Below are 17,118 nucleotides of genomic sequence, written 5' to 3'. Positions count from 1 at the left end.
TAGGCATACACGTCTCGTGGGAAACAAAGAAAAAGTTCATCTCGGTAATATTGTAGCCTAAATAAAATGACCAAAAAAAAAACTATAGCCTAATCTAAAATGAAATAGATCTAGAGCTAGATTTTCTTGGACGAATGATACAAAATAAGTATAAATAATAAGAAATAAGTCATAGTCATATGAATCTGATAGATCTAAAACAAATACTGATAGTCATTCATTAATTAATTATTAGAATTACTGGACTACCAACTGGGTATTTTTATTGCCAAAATACAATGTATTTTATGGCATTTATTAAAAACAACAACCAAAAATTAAGCGTTCGACGCAACTAGATTTAATATTAATAATATAGATTCTGGTTCTAGATCCAGAAAGCTACTTCTCTAATTCAGTTTTCTAGTTTAATTCTAGTTAGATCTAGATGTCTAGACCAGTAGATCTAAATCTAGCCAGGGTTTTTGTCATGGAATAGATCTATAAACCTGCAGCCGCCTACTAATAACGATATGACAGATACTATTGATGAGATACTCTCTCTACTTCTATATAATATAATATATATAGGGATAGATCTACATCTAGATCTAGTAGATCACAGTAAAACTCAATGTGTACTTCCGACTTTAGCTCAACAAGTCTACTCCAAAGTATACTAGTAAAGTCACAAAGTGTAAAGGATCATTATATATTCAAATAAAAAATTTATAGGCCTAAATGAATCGAATAATCAGTCACTAATTTGACTAATCTAAATTGTTATTTTTTAAATGGCAAGTGTTATTGATGACTTCTGACTTGTACACGAGTTGCAGAGATTCTAGCTTTTATTTTGATGACATGTTACGATATATCAATGATATTTAGATAAACGCAAGTACCAGGTGGAACAGAGAGAAGGACCATTTAATATAAGGCAAAGAAGTAAGATGTTTATAATCCATCAAACTCACAGAGGACTTGTGTCATTTGTGACGGCATTTCATGCATTTACAGAAGCTACAAACTATGCTACAAAAATGATAGGCTTGTCTTTGATTCCTAAGACTTATGAGGAATGCTATGTTTCCAGAGGCTACTCAGCCCCAGCTGTGACCTACATATTATGCCACACTGAGCACAGGCATAACCATTGTCCACCTGTGGCAGAATCAGTTGTTGTTTTTTTTGCCGTCTACCCTCTGCAATTAATTTTCATTGGTGTATACCACACCTTTGTAAGTGACCTCCAGCTGTCTCGTTCTGAAGCTTTATGCAACCAGGTGCTCTCTTATTCTATGTCAGTTAAAGTAAGTTGGCGCCTAAGCTTGTCTTTAAAGCATTTCTGTGGTACCTCTTAACGTGCATATGACATGTTAGGCAAATGGTTTTGCCTATCGGAATGCCATTTCGGAAAGTATAGGTGCTTAAAATGAAACTCCAAATATCTGGACTTCCAGTTACCAAGAAAATAAGCTTAGGTTTCAAAGAGACGACACTGGCATTTCAGCTAAGACGATCAGTAAAATTAATAGCAACTTTGATTGCAGTCCACCAAACAAGATTTAAAAAAAACAAGTGTGGCTTCAATAGCATTGATGATATTTAGTTTACTTTTATCTCATTTACTAGTATTACTATTTCATTGACTAAGGTTTTTTATTGTCAAATAGGCATAAGTACATGTACTAGTTCCTGCAATTTGATGAAAAATAATAATTAAATTGTGTATAGTCTATATACAAATGTTTATAAGAGATCACAGCTTAGCTTAATTTACTTAATATTTTAAAACTATGATTTTGTGTTCTGACTTTACTCTAAATAAATTATATTTTATTTTAAGAATGCAAAGTTGGAAATTCTGTTCTGATGAAAAAAATTTTTTTAAACTAAAGTAGATGTTTATGGTTCTTTTGTATTTATTTTTAAATTATTTATTCATTAAAAATTAATTGCTCATTAACATTTACTTGAAGTAAAGATCAAAAACACAAATTCAATACATGATCAGCTCTCAATTCATGCAGATCACAGCCCATCACTTAAATGTATTTACTGTCAATTCTACAGACTATTCATTTCAAAATGTTGCTTTAAATTGTTATGACACAATCAAAGTACTGGTACCTCACATTGATGTAGGCCTAAAGCAGCTGAAATAATGACAAATTTTCATTCACTAACTTGTACTGTCATTTATTATCCAACGTGTTAAAACTAATGACCTGTATATATAATTGATTAAGCAGGAGCATCAACAAATCTTGAACAATAATTGTCTACAGAAAAACTTTATTCTTATCCAAACAATATACATTTACAATGTATTTAAACAAGTTAATTTATACAAATCTGTATGGCCTAAAGATTATAGCATATTTTGAGCATTGTGTGAATAACAAGTTACATTATTACATGAAAATAGTGTACTCATTTTTTTAAATATTCTGGGTAATAAAAATTAAAAACTAATATGATACAATAAAATTGAAGCATTAGTCAAATAAAAAAAAAATTTCACTCAAGATCTATGTGAACTCTATGCTTGAAAAAAATCAATTTGAAATTAATTTAAAAAAAAAATAATTATGGTTCTTTAGTCAATGGAATGATAGCAGCAATTATTTAATAATTTCATGATTATCCATTCATCTCAATATACTTAAAACTGAAAAATGATTCGTAAGGTTTTAGATACAACCATTTGAAATAATGATTATAATTTTTTTCCTAACTTGCTTAATGCAAATCTAATATAAACAAGATTTTCTCTGTCAAGAAATGTATAAGGGAACAACATGCATGTTCTTCTCAGTAAGTTTTGCAAAGGGAATTAAGAATATATGATGTTGCTTTTTTTTTGCCAACATTTTAAACCTTCGCACCAGGTTTTAGTTTTAAGGAGAATGCACCATATTTTATATGTTTACTTTTGTTAGATTCTTATTTTAATTTTAAAAAAGTAAAATTTCCCTTACATATCTTGCAATCTATGGGGCAGATGATATAAAGTTTATCAGTTTCTGTGCCCCATGGTTAGCGAGGGTGTCATGTACCCTGCACAACAACCAACCACCTTTTGAAAAAAAATCCCATTTCAGACCTCACAATCTATAGGGCAGATGATGTTAAGGTCATTTGATTCTTTGGCCAGTGCATCATGTGGCCAGCACAACAACCAACCAAAACGAAAGTCAGCTACCCATTAGAGTTAGGTGGACTCAGGGGCACCCAAAAATCTAAAAAATTTAAATCTGAGTCTTCACAGAGATTCAAACCCATGATTTAACCATTCAGCCATGGATCCCCAAACTGCCTTTACTTATTCCTTACTATTGCCATGTATCCCTAGCCTTTTGAATTCTGAAATTGAAAATCCGTCTTAATTGAACCCAGGAACCCTCAGTTCAGAAGCCAAGTGCTTTACCACTCATTCACTGCACTCCCTATTGTTTTAATGGGGCTCAGATTAATAGTTTTCAAGTACAATATCAAACAGATTTAAAGAAATACTAAATCCAAACCTGTTGGCTGGATGACAGGATATACATAAATATGTATAGAGCTTACAGTATAATATATATATCTTAAATTAAAATTGGTCCAAGACTTTTATTTTGCAACATGATGGGATTTTCCTTTCTGGTGGTGCTATGCAGGAGTCCAAGAATCTCATCTTTTCTCATAACAGAAAGTTATCTAGTTATAAAAATAAATAAAAGGATTTAACAAAAATAAAAATATGTGTGACATATGTGTTGACCATGCTAAACGTATATATGTTATTAAGTATAATTATATAATTTTGCTATTCTAAAAATAGTCTGTACCTAAAAGGAGCTACTGTGTTAATGTGTAGACATGTCTACCCTGACCTTAATAGTTATGAATTATTACTAAAGGTGAAGGCAGATATTCAGTTAATTTGATGGACATTGCACTCATCTAAAAGCAACTATAACATATATTATGATTTACATTTTCATGGAAAACTAGTTTTTCAAAAATACAAGTACTTCAGCTTATGAGAAAAGTGCATAGGGAAAAATTGCAGTACCTTACCTTTAAGAGGTGCAACCAATCATTGACTTGTCAGGAATGCATGCCTTTTTCTTGCATTTCCAAACATAACTGTAATTATACAATTAGGCATAATGGCTAATTTCTTTTAAAAACATTAAAATTAAAAAATAATATTATTAAATTGAATACATTGTTGTATCAAACATACAAATTATCAGACATAATTTAGCCTAATTTCATCTAACAGTTTATTGTAAAGGAATGGCCTGCACAACAGCCAAGTATATTAGGCATTCATGAAAGATGAATTTGCTTAAGAGTGTTATAAAAAAAAAAACTAGAGAAAAATGTTAAATTCCATCCCCGATATTTGGATGTTGCTTGACCATGAAAATCACACTTCATAAAACATCTTTTAGATAACTAAAATAAAAATTGTATAGTAGTACTCACAATAAATATTGAATGGATGCCAATATTATTAATGTCTGCCCAGAGAGTAGAAATAGTATAAGTATGATCCTTGAGCCATTCTGGTACATCATCAGAACTGGTTGGCATGGTTCTACTTGTTAATAACTGAAACATTACAAACATTTTTTTTAATTTATAATTTATCACAGACTAGAATAGAAATGTTGCCAGGAAAAATACCAATGGTTAGAATGCACCTGATGATACTTTTGTAGCCTTAAAATGCACCAAAACTTCATTCATTAAATCTGATAAGAAACATATATGTATCACACAAGTCCAAGTTGATCAGAGTGTCATAGCAAATAATTAACTAGATATGTGAGTTTTATATTAAAGTGCTGAATTTCAGGGGATAGATCCAACTTGACACCACATCATTTATTATTTCATGAACTCATGGGTCTGGGCATGGCATGGAATGGGAACTATTATCTTATCTTATCTTATATAATACAGACTTTACTTCAAAAAAGAAGATGATTACGTCCTACGCGTCATGCATTTAGTCATGCATATTAACCAATGACTTAAATTAAGCCAAGTCACTGGTTTTCCTGGCTAGCTCAGGCAACCCATTCCATGCTCTAATAGCACTAGGGAAGAGTTTAATTAAGAATTTAATGTATGGGGTGTAGGCGAGGCATGGATTATAAATTGTCTTGTATAGATTAGATTGGGTAAAACTTCCCATCCAAGGTAACTTTTACTGATAGATCTGGATCAATTATAAATTTATGGGATCTAGGCCTGCATAAATTTTATCTTTTATTTATATATTTTATGTACATAAATAACTAGTCTAGATCCTATAATTATATCTTAATAATAATTTTTGTAGATGTCATATAATATCTAAAATATTAAGTATAGATCAGTAGATTTAGAATTTCAGCTAGTAAATATTTTTATATTCCAAATCTAAACTGGATCTATATATTGTATATCTATCTAGAATTTATATCAGTAGATTTAGTATTTTAGCTAGTAAAATACTTTTATATATTCTAAATCTAAACTGGATCTAGATCTAATTATTCTAGAAGCTTAGGTCTAGAATCTAGAAGACTAGTTGTCAAGATTTGACTACACTATGGCTAAGGCTAATGCACTAGCTAAGTAGGCCTACTAGATAGATCAAGAGACAGAGTACTAATAGTAATAGAATAGACTCTTGCCTCGTTGGGCCTCTCAAATCAGCTACAGACTTTAGAGACAATTTAGGAAGGTGAATTTCGATCCAATTCCAAGATCTACAAACTACAAGTTAGAGTCTAGCTAGAGATGCTAGATCTAGTCTAGAAGGCTGATCAATTAAAAATAAAATCAATCATTTCTAAAGTTTGTAAAATTATATTTTATAGATCTAATCTATCTATTTATAATATAGAAATCTATGTCTACTATTTTAATATTTAAAATGATATGGCTGATGATATTAATTATTTTAATAGAGACATTGACATACAAAGAAACAAAATAATTAGATCTTATACTAACTCATAGACTCTACTTATACTGTATTGTATTAAACCTTCGAGTTTATGTTTCACTATCTTGACTTGACTACATTGACTAAAAAGGGCACTATCACGCCACGGTGACTATGATTATTTATAGATCTAGAATACTAGTCTAGATTATTATCTATGATGATGATGATAATCAACTGGTAGAGCTATAAGTATAATCAGTATAAACTATAATATAATCACTGCATTCGTTTCATTCACTGTCTGTATCAATAATCATGTGATGTGAAAGTGAAGTCTAGATTTACTACTAATGATTTAGATTAGATAGAATTGATAGATTATAAATCGACTTTCTACTATTAAAAAGTATTATTATTATAGATCTACATCTACTAATATTAGTACAGGTACTAGATCTACAGGCAATACACTATTGGTTATAGTGACTATAATTACCGTCACTATACACTAATTAATACAGTTACAGTATAAGTATAATTACAGTCTAATGAGTCTATAGATGATCGATAGAATCTAGAGTTCTAGAGTCACTAGATCAAGTAGATCTATAAACATTCATATTGATCTCATGTATGGTCTAGATCTAGAGAAAATAGAGTGGAAATCATGACTTTATTAGATCTATTGAGTTATTTTTTTTTTAAATATCTTTAAATAGATCTAGAACCATAGTCTAAGTCTGGGTGTTGTAGATCTAGATTATTCTAGATATAAGAGATCTATAGATAAGTTCGGTTTTTTAAAAATGCGCATTCGAAATTTAAAATACCCAGATTTAAGTATTAATATACCCATATTGGTAGGGCCGCGTTAATCATTTATTAGATCTATTAAAGCATGTCTATATAAAAGATATTATTATTAAAAAAAAATATTATTATATAAAAGATATAGTTGTGAATATTTACTAAAAAAATTAAAATAATGAATTTTTTACTTTTGCCAATTAACACTCTGGCTGGCAAAAAGGATGACTCCTCAATACTGTGAAAAGACGATAACTGCATGAGTTGGTTTGGAATTGTATTTTGTAAGACTAACTTTAAAAAAAATATCCTTTAAGAGAATAAACGAAAAAAGGTTTGTCAGAAGAAAAGCTGGCTGGACTACGCAAATAATGGACCAGCCTCTCTCTCTTGTTAAGAACATTGGTGACCGGGAAAAGTGGAGGATTTAGTTACGCGGGACAGATGATAATGATTTCATGTACATAAAAAAAATCCAGATTTTGTGTAAAATACCCAAATGTGAAAGTACTGAAAACAGCTATTTTAATGGGGTGGCCTTAAAAAAAATAACTTTTGTGACGATCCTTTATTCAGGAAAATTTTATAAATCACAAAACATTGTGAGAAAATGGATGAAGTTTTTAGAGATCTAATAAAATAAAGCGTAGGAAAGTTTTACTCTCATTGAAGGTCAGTCCATGTGACTGGAGGAGTAAATTTCTTCTTTTGCATCCTCCTGAATTTCTCCATATTGCACCATGCGTGAAAATGATGCGCGACGGCACTCCCCTAGTAAAAACTAGGAGCTGTTGTTCCATTAGTATAGTTCCATGATTAAACCATTACTAATTGGTCATTTAAAAAAAAAAACACTATTATAAACGTGTCCGTAACCAGTGCATTGAACAATAAATTAAAAACATGTAAGGCTTCAAAAAAAAGTGTAAAAGTGCGTAACAAATCTGGTAAAATTTGATTCCAGCTGGTCTACAGCTTACGTTTAATATTATTTAATACTAAAAGAATAAAAGAATAGTGGACATCACAAATTACCAAACCAAATAAATGTGTTTGTTTTTGTTTATGTAATTACAATGTGTAGTTTTACTGATAAAGTTTGTTCTCAGTTTGATGCCCCCAAACACTTGATGCCCCGTGCGGCCCGCACCACCCGCACATTGCTAGCTACGCCACTGCATCTATAATATTAGTCTACCTGACTAGTGAAATTTATAATAGGCTTTAAACACGTTTTACTAAATGCTTGTGCATCGTGAAACCCAGTTAAAAATAACATGCCAAGCCACGAAATCCGATGTCTAATAAAGATTCTAAAATGTACTAGATACAGGGACAACACAAATATTTAGAAATGATTATCCGAGGAAGTATCTAAATAAAATAGTTTTTTTTTTAAATTGTTGTCATAACGACCCTGACCAGTCCAATACATAAACCAAGATGTAGTGCATGTCCAAGGCTTCACGGGGGACAGCCTGGCCCTTTAAGAATTTATCTATGGTTGCAAATTGTGTAAGGCTCGTTTGTTTCTATGTTAACGAGGGTGCCATTGGTCAGGACAACGACCAACCACTTGATGTCTCTAATGTCAAGGGTACACATTAGAGTTAGGTCTAACTCCTTAATTCAAACCCAGATCATAAAAGAGCCAGTTTTCACATGGATTCGAAATCAAGACCTTCGGTACTGAAATAAAGCCTTTGACCACTCAGTCACCTTGGCCCTTTTTTAAGTTATACATATTGGAAATACTTTCTTAAACTCAGGCCCTTAGATATATAATAAATGCGTAGGCTTTATGAGTCACAAGATATTTCGAAAAATTACATGGTAGACAATTTACTAAACCATTGAGCAAGATAGGTTAAATGTCGATTGCCTCCCTTATATAAAAAAAAGTCTTCTGTTCTATGTGTTAAGCAGACTAAATTCTTCGATGAACATTGAACGCTTCAATACATGACATACCAAAAGTAGACAAGCTACTCATTCTTGGGGACTTCAAAGCAAGGCATTGACTGGAATAGAAAGATGCCTGTCTTAGTACGATAGATGAAACTATACAAGAAATGGCAGGCAACCACAACATGAAGAGCTGGGGTACCCGAGTCTACGGACCGACACTAAGATAACATTAACTTTCAAGATTTACCTTTACAGGTGTCGTAATTTACCAGTTTGTTATCCATTCGGCTAGCAGGCAATGCAAACGTGTGCAATTATTTGTTGGTACTTTCATTATATAGATATCTAGAACTAGATCTAGACTTATGATTTAGAAATCTTAAGATCTAGTCTAGATCTAGATCTACTTCTAGATTTTAGTATAGTTTCCATGAATAGATCTCGATCTCAAGCCAAATTTAAATTTATTTCCTTTTTTTTTAAACTAGGAAAATGGTAACGGTCAAACTAGAGTTTTTCCCCATGTGGCCAACCAGGTAGTAATTCTTTTCTTAGCGATATAGGCCTACATCAACTATTAAATTTCTAAAAAAAATCAATAGAGCCGTTTTTGAGATCAGCGTCCAGGTTTCTCCTACCTCCATGAAGTTCTGACTTAAATAGAGGTATTGTAAAACAAAAAAAAAAAAAAGAAAATAATTGGATTCTTGTCTCTGGAAATCCAACTGTTCCATGAACTTCTATCTGATGTGTATTCATGCCCTCTGTTGGCCGTGTTCCATGAACTTCTATCTGATGTGTATTCATGCCCTCTGTTGGCCGTGTTCCATGAACTTCTATCTGATGTGTATTCATGCCCTCTGTTGGCCGTGTTCCATGAACTTCTATCTGATGTGTATTCATGCCCTCTGTTGGCCGTGTTCTCTACCGTTATGTCATGTCGAGAAATGCTTTAAACCTCAACTCTTTGTTTCTTATCCAAACAAAAACAAAAGAGGAAATGTATCATGGGAGTTATAACGTGTGGACTTAAACATTGTTTGCGCAATTAATATCATATTATACACACATTGTAATTAACCAAGGATTACACAGTTTTCGTAAGTTTCTTATGATTACAAACTTTCAACACTTATAAAACAATACATGATTATACGGTATTTATTTAAAACCAATGTAGGTACACTCTTCTTTCTAAACCAATCATCATCGTGACATGAGGTTGCATAAGTAACGAGAATTTAAGTTTACCAAGGGGAGGGGTGGGGGACTAAGCAAATTTACTTTCGATGCAACTCTAGAATACGTGAAAAAAAAGTTCAATCCCTGGTATAGACACTTCCAGGCAGAAAGGGAAAGAGCCTGAACACTGTAAGTTAGCAGGGTGCTAAAACATAACATGACAGGTTTGGAAAGTGCGAGCTATCTTAGAAGGATAGAACTAGTGCAAGTGAAAGTAGGCTTTTCGCCCTTTACGATGATAGGAAACGCTGTCAGATACCTGGACCATGATGTATGAGGCCAGTTTAGAATCTAAGTACTTACATATGTGTAAGAGACAGTTCCAGTTTGGAGTCTAAGTGATTAGAAATGGTGGGCAAGAAAAGGTGCTTGAGGAATTCCCCCTCCCCCCCCCCCTAATTTTGCAAATAAAACAAACTGTTCATTCTATCTATATTTCTGTATTTTACAATGTTCTAGAAAGATTATAGAAAAATATCCGAGAAATGTGTCTTTTTTTCCCTGCAAATTGCAGATTTAAATACCTTTGCTTTATTAAGCCTATCAATTAATATACGAATAGAAAGAGAAAAATAATAATGTATACATCTTCTCTCAGTGTTAATTCTATTTTTACATGTCTTGATTAGTAAAATTATTTTTTTACAAATTAAAAAAAATTAGAAATGATTGGAAATAGAATTTGGAGGCACAACCGGCGTCAATGAACACATTGTCGTTTCCCTTCTTTACTCCCCTATCCTCTGACTTTCTTTTGATTTGAGTGAATCACTCCCTTCTGTCTCCAGATCGCCGGCTACACTTGATAGCATTGAGTCCTGGTCTCGGAAGGTGAAGTCAGAAAGACTGTCCTCGCAAGACGTGATGACATTACAGAATGAGCCGGAGGTATCCACAGACCGTTGCAGGGACTGCTGAGATGACGGAGACCCTTGCTGCTGAATGATGTCAGTGTACCTCAGCTTCTCAACCTTCTTCAGCATCATCTTCTTCACGATATAGTAGACGCCCGAGAACGTGATCCCTGGAACGATCAGGATGACGGAAAGGAAGACCAGAGTCCTGAGAGTCGTGACCCAGCAGTAGTCCAGCTCATCCTCGCCGTCTGGGCAATCTTCATTCTTGTTGCAGGCTAAGGAAGGATCGATGCATATGCCTGCAGAGCTGCAGTCAAACAAATTATTTGGGCATCCTCCTGCGGGAGTAAACAAGACACAAAAAGTGGACATGACTTTGAGAGCCTGGGCAGATCAGATCAAGTGGAGCAAGATTTGTAGTACAGAAAGACAAATTAATGCATTTCTCCTACAGATATTATTTATATTATAAAGGTATAATCACAGAAAGAAATAAAATACGGAGAGAGAGAGAGAGAGAGAGAGAGAGAGAGAGAGAGAAAGAGAGAGAGAGAGTGTGTGTCTAGGAAACCAACTTCTTTTCAAAGTACGAAAAATAAGACAGGAAGTAAGTATAACATTTTCCAGTTATTAAAACATATTTATTTGTTATTTTTTCAATTTAGGCTTGGGTTATAACTCAGCGTTTCTCAAACTGTGAGGGAAAGGGAGGTAGGACTCTCTCTGCTAATTTTTTTTAAGGAGCCAAAAAAACAAAAATTCTATTTTCATTAAAGTTATCAATCCAAGTTTGAAAAATTGATTGATTGTTCTTAGGATATGTCTCAGCATAAGCCTGGACTAAGTGATTTTATTGAATATATACAAAGCAGGATCTCTTACTTTGACGATTACAACTAGAATATGTATCGGTTCTCAGACAAAGCGACTTTACCCATTCATGCAAACATACACATTTCTCACTTTATACACATTTCCTTTAGTGCACAATTACTCACAAACTGTGACACCACGGAGAAACAGTACAATATTTTTACTCACAAACTGTGACATCACGGAGAAACAGTACAATATTTTTACTCACAAACTGTGACATCACGGAGAAACAGTACAATATTTTTACTCACAAACTGTGACATCACGGAGAAACAGTACAATATTTTTACTCACAAACTGTGACATCACGGAGAACAGTACAATATTTTTACTCACAAACTGTGACATCACGGAGAAACAGTACAATATTTTTACTCACAAACTGTGACATCACGGAGAACAGAACAATATTTTTACTCACAAACTGTGACATCACGGAGAAACAGTACAATATTTTTACTCACAAACTGTGACATCACGGAGAACAGAACAATATTTTTACTCACAAACTGTGACATCACGCAGAAACAGTACAATATTTTTACTCACAAACTGTGACATCACGGAGAAACAGTACAATATTTTTACTCACAAACTGTGACATCACGGAGAACAGAACAATATTTTTACTCACAAACTGTGACATCACGGAGAAACAGTACAATATTTTTACTCACAAACTGTGACATCACGGAGAAACAGTACAATATTTTTACTCACAAACTGTGACATCACGGAGAAACAGTACAATATAGCTACCCTTTGCGGTACCACGGAGAAGGAGTGCTTCGGTAAACAGTATGGTGAAAGTCATGACCTTGTAGTCGTCTACATTATAGGTGTAGGTCAGAGTGCCGTTTGAATCTAAGTTGTAAACAACCTGTGGTCTCGTCTCTCCACAATATCCGTCATGCTCTGTATGACAGCAACCAAAACATGGGGCGAAATAAACAACTTCTTTAATGATAAGCATAACTCATATAAACAATTGCCGACTGAAGGTGGCCAACGATATATGTGGTATGTGTGGTTGAGTGGCATAAACCACTTGGTGGTTCGAGATTGAGTCCCGAATCTGAGTTTTGTTCCTTGAGGGCCTAAAGGCAGCACTGAAACAGGTCTACAGGTCCACAGATATGATGGGGCTAGAGCGTTATACAAAAGTAATTCGCCTTTAAAAAAAATAGTTTATGTAGCTTTGGACTTGAGTGAACAAATAGAAAAAAGGAAAGAGAAGCTGGTAACACAACATAACAGCTGTAAGCCTAGATTTAAACAAAACAAATCATTGATTGCAACACATTACATACACAACTTACCAAAGAAACATTTTCGGGGGCTACATAGTTGGATCGTCTCGTCACAGCGTATATATGTATTCCTATAATGAAAGTTGACAAATGTAGCGAGCAAGCTGCCGTTAGTGGAGCTGACCTGTAGGATGCAGGGCGAAACAAGAGGGCTCTCTTTCAATTCCACCCTCATAGCTTTATTGACCTTGAGGTGTTTTCCGCAGTACTGGCGCAGGCTAACTAGAAGGGAAGACATTCAGGTCACAATTAAGAAATCTGTTGAAATATTTGAGCAATCTATAGGTAGCATTCTCTCCCTCTCTCTCTCTATTCTAGCAGACTAATATAATTAACCATGAAACATTTCGAATTTAGCCTTTTAGAGTATCAGTGAAGGACTTAGGAAATCAAAAGGAAATATAAAAAGGTGTATGAGTGGTGGTCTGGGGTAAACCTGGCTTCTGTTTGATTTTTTTTTCTAGGGCGCAGCTCAGTCCTCCCTAACTTACGCTGGGAAAGTAAAGGCGGCCACATGAGATCCTCGTTAATCGTCGCCCATAAAAAAAGATGAGCTTTACATTAGCTGTAACCATAGATCGCAAGGTCTGAAAGGGTTGGAAGAAAAAAAAATCCCATTTAGAGCTTTGTGGTCTATAGGGCAGATGAGAGAGAGAGAGAAAGAGAGAGAGAGAGAGAGAAGGAGAGAGAGGCCTCACAACTGACATACAAAAGAATAAGTAAAACTAAAACGAAAACAATATGACGCTAAAAAAAAGTTCTCACGTGTATCTGGGAAAAAGATTTCTTCCTGGCGAAGTTCCTGTGCTGATGAAGCAGCTAGGACAAAGAGGGAGACACAAAGAATCGAACCCTTTGTATACCTGCAACCTAAACAGTGGCACATACTGAAGAGGGAAGTTGAATTGGCTACAAATGTTACTACATTTAGTCTAGAATGCGTTGGGCGATTCGCATGGATCTTGTATGTCCAACCATAACTTAAGCTATTATATAAAGCAAATGGCATTATTTAGATGGAACAATAAATACAACAATAATTACAACATTAATTGCAATATTTCTAAAGCATTACTCCTATAACGACTTTTTCCCCACTTCTCAGGATGAAATACATTCTATTCTATTTCTAGATCTAATCATTTCTTTTAGTTTGTTCTTTGCAAAGAATACAAATTACTTTCAGGCATTCCGTACCGATAGCTTAGAATTCCCAGAGGAATGCGCATTTCAGATGTGAGTTGATTGAGCGGACAATGGTTATGCTTGCCCTGAATGTGGCAAAATATGTAGATCACAGCTGGGGCTGCGCAGCCACGAGAAATACTGCATTCCTCACTAATCTTCGGACTCGAAGACAAGCCTTATTATTATTATATTAATTAAAATACTTTTGGCATGGGTGTTACGAATGCTCTTGAAAGCTCTATCGAGAGGCCCTCTCTTTGAACACTCTGGATCTGAGCAATTTATCAACGCTTTACTGTAACATTTCTGTCACAAGATCTTGGACTCCAGTTCACTTTAACGCTGTGTGAGTTTCAAAACTACTTAATTAGTCTAATTTATGCCCATGCCCTTTGTTACCATATTTCGTCCATACCTATAACTACTAATCATCTTCAGTTACAATCAAGAGATTATTGATATTAATATGACTCACTAACTATCTGCCAAAAAGTATTTGATCAACGAATCAAAATATATCTTTCAAAATAGAGTTGATCCGCGAAGCAAAAATATTATCTTTTTACCATTAATTCCTCTCTCTCTCTCTCTCTCATTATTTTAAATGATAAAATATGATAGGCCTGATTTTGTAAATGTTCATGTTCCTAACTCTAATCTAATAAATTAAAAAATAAAACGTACTGAAGTATGCCTCGAGATTGATACCAGTGAACTAACAATTGATATGCTTAAATATTGTATTCACTTATTGTGACTTATATGTGAAACATTGAAAGTACTTTTGAAAGACGACTTCTTCTTGACCTACCCAACATGCTCCTTGCTTGTGACAACACTGCCTAAATAGATTCACTTTCTGTTTGCTCACGATCTGTATGACCAATGTTGATGGGGAGACTGGGTGACTTTAAACCAAAGCGCATAAATTTGAGTGCGTCTCTAACGAGGGGCTCAATCATCTCTAATTGTATTCCAGAGTAATGCCATATCGTCTGCAAAATCCAGGTTCGTTCGTTCATGCGATTGGATACAGAAAGCGGTTTAATTTTTTTTTTTGTTTTGTTTTGTTTAAGGCCTCGTCGATGTCTAGCAGAATGAGCATCTGGGATACGATACACCCTTGTTTCACAACCGTCTCTAGTTTGAAGAGCTCCGTAATTCCATCGTCTGATAGAAAGCTTGATTTGCTGCAGAGACTTTGCAGAATCTCGACAAATTGGTGCGGAAAGCCATATTCCCTTGCTATATTCCAGAGTGACTCACAATAGAGGCTATCAAATAACGTTCTTTAAAAAAAAAAGAAAATTGATCCTCAGCCTTTGTTTGTTTGACCTGTTACAAAAGACCAAAATTGACAACGGAAGACGTGTCACACTTCTAAATAAGAGAAATAAAATAATATTGTAGATAAATAGATTCTAGATGGGCAACTTTTATCCTAAACTAGAACTATATGTGATATAAACTAGCAAAATATAAAAGTATCTTTTCTTTAAAAACAAAACCAAGCCGATATAATGGAAAGAATTCCACACTTACAACTATATCTCTCAATAATGTAGAAGTTATTTACTTTTTCGATATTAAACAAAATAATTAATAACCAATAATTAAATGACTAATAGGTTAATAATTTTTTTAATGATTCGTGTTTTGCTACATGCAATAAATAATTATTGTTAGTATCAAACAAAATAATTAATTATCAGTTATCAGTTATTATATCCGGTAATTTTTAAAAATTGATTTATGTCTTGTCTATGCCAGTGAATAATTGTGCAAAAGATTTCACCTTGATCCGAGAATGGATGAGAGAGAAATAACTTTGTACAAACTTTTGAACAGACAGAGAGAGCGAGTTGGTATCAGCTTTGAAAAAAGCCAATTAAAAAAAAAATATTTCATAACCTACATGCTTTGTGTATCATGGGCGTAGCCAGGGGTGGGGGCTTGGGGTTAACCCTCCCCCCGAAATGAAATCCCCCCCCCCACGGGAAACGAACTTTAGTGACTGATTTTTTACTTTTGATTTTGTTTATTTTAGGTGAGATTTTAATACTAAACCATCACTTGCCCCAAGCGCAGCCAAGGGGGTTTTGATTTTAAAACCCCTACAAGGGGGTTTTGAGTTTAAAACCCCTACCGTTTCTATAGAACAAAACAAAAAAAATGTAAACGACAATCCCCAATTTCCAAGAGCTCAGTTAAGGAAGATTTTGATTTTAAACACCCCCTCATCAATATGAAAAAAAAAGCAAATTATGCACTCAAAATTTTATGCGCGTAGCTAAATGGTTTTTGACTCAGTTTTAAGTTTAAACTCCCCTCCAGTGGAGTTTGAAGTTAAAAAAATACATCTTCAATAAAAAAAATCTAAATCTAAAATCTTTGAGCGTAGCCAAAGGGTTTTTGAGTTTAAACCCCCCGCCAGCGGGATTTGAAGCTAAAAATTACATCTTCAATGTAAAAAAAAAGCAAATTACACACTAAAATTATTTGAGCGTAGCCAAGTCAATTGGGGGTTTTGAGTTTAAACTCCTCTACTCCAGATGGTTTTGAGTTTAAGATCCTCTTAAAGAGCGTTTTGTGGTGGAAAACCTCTATCTTCAATATTATTCTAAAGCAAACTACAGTTACCAAAGTCTATGATCGTAGCTAAATGGGGTTTTGAATTGTAAAAAACCCAAATAAGTCCTGAGATTTTTTAGTTTAAAACCCCCAACAGATGATTTTGACGATAAAACTTCACTTTTCGATATAAAATCTAAAGCAAACTACAGTCACCTAATTGCAAGAGCGTATTCACGAGAGGTTACATATTTCTACCTGTTATTAATAAAGTGCAGTGAATAGTTATTTGCAGAAATTGAAAAACACTAATTGTGACTCAACAAAGATGGCTAAGACAGATTTTAGGAGTCAGTTATAGAGATCGGGTGTAAATCAAGGAAATCCTATGCCGAACCTTAGTAAGATTGTGACAGAGCGTCGCATGAGGTTTGCGGGACAT

The 17,118-nt window shown here is 34.0% G+C and overlaps 1 protein-coding gene and 1 long non-coding RNA gene across 2 annotated transcripts; both read right to left on the bottom strand.

Annotated features, from left to right (window-relative positions):
* Window positions 1-296: 296 nt before the first annotated feature.
* LOC129925907 (uncharacterized) lies at window positions 297-5,396 on the bottom strand. Its single transcript, XR_008777678.1, has 3 exons — window positions 4,462-5,396; window positions 4,048-4,116; window positions 297-3,684 (listed from the first exon to the last, which is right to left on the bottom strand). It is a non-coding gene; the product is annotated as an uncharacterized LOC129925907 (long non-coding RNA).
* Window positions 5,397-9,777: 4,381 nt separating this feature from the next.
* On the bottom strand, window positions 9,778-14,093 carry LOC106060585 (uncharacterized). The gene is made up of 4 exons (XM_056027424.1): window positions 13,683-14,093; window positions 12,927-13,139; window positions 12,367-12,522; window positions 9,778-11,069 (listed from the first exon to the last, which is right to left on the bottom strand). The coding sequence occupies exons 1-4, from the start codon at window positions 13,924-13,926 to the stop codon at window positions 10,603-10,605; spliced, it is 1,080 nt and encodes a 359-aa protein (XP_055883399.1). The 5' UTR covers window positions 13,927-14,093; the 3' UTR covers window positions 9,778-10,602.
* Window positions 14,094-17,118: the final 3,025 nt, after the last annotated feature.

The sequence above is a fragment of the Biomphalaria glabrata genome, chromosome 4 (genome assembly GCF_947242115.1).
Source record: "Biomphalaria glabrata chromosome 4, xgBioGlab47.1, whole genome shotgun sequence".
Taxonomy (NCBI): domain Eukaryota; kingdom Metazoa; phylum Mollusca; class Gastropoda; family Planorbidae; genus Biomphalaria; species Biomphalaria glabrata.
This window is presented reverse-complemented; position numbering and strand designations above follow the sequence as displayed.

Coding starts and splice junctions, on each gene's coding strand:
- LOC106060585 (XM_056027424.1), bottom strand. CDS start 13,926: ATGCCATTTGCTTTATATAATAGCTTAAGTTATGGTTGGACATACAAG. Junction 13,140..13,682: donor AATCTTTTTCCCAGATACAC/GTGAGAACTTTT, acceptor CTTCCCTTCTAG/TTAGCCTGCGCCAGTACTGC. Junction 12,523..12,926: donor CCCCCGAAAATGTTTCTTTG/GTAAGTTGTGTA, acceptor GCTGTCATACAG/AGCATGACGGATATTGTGGA.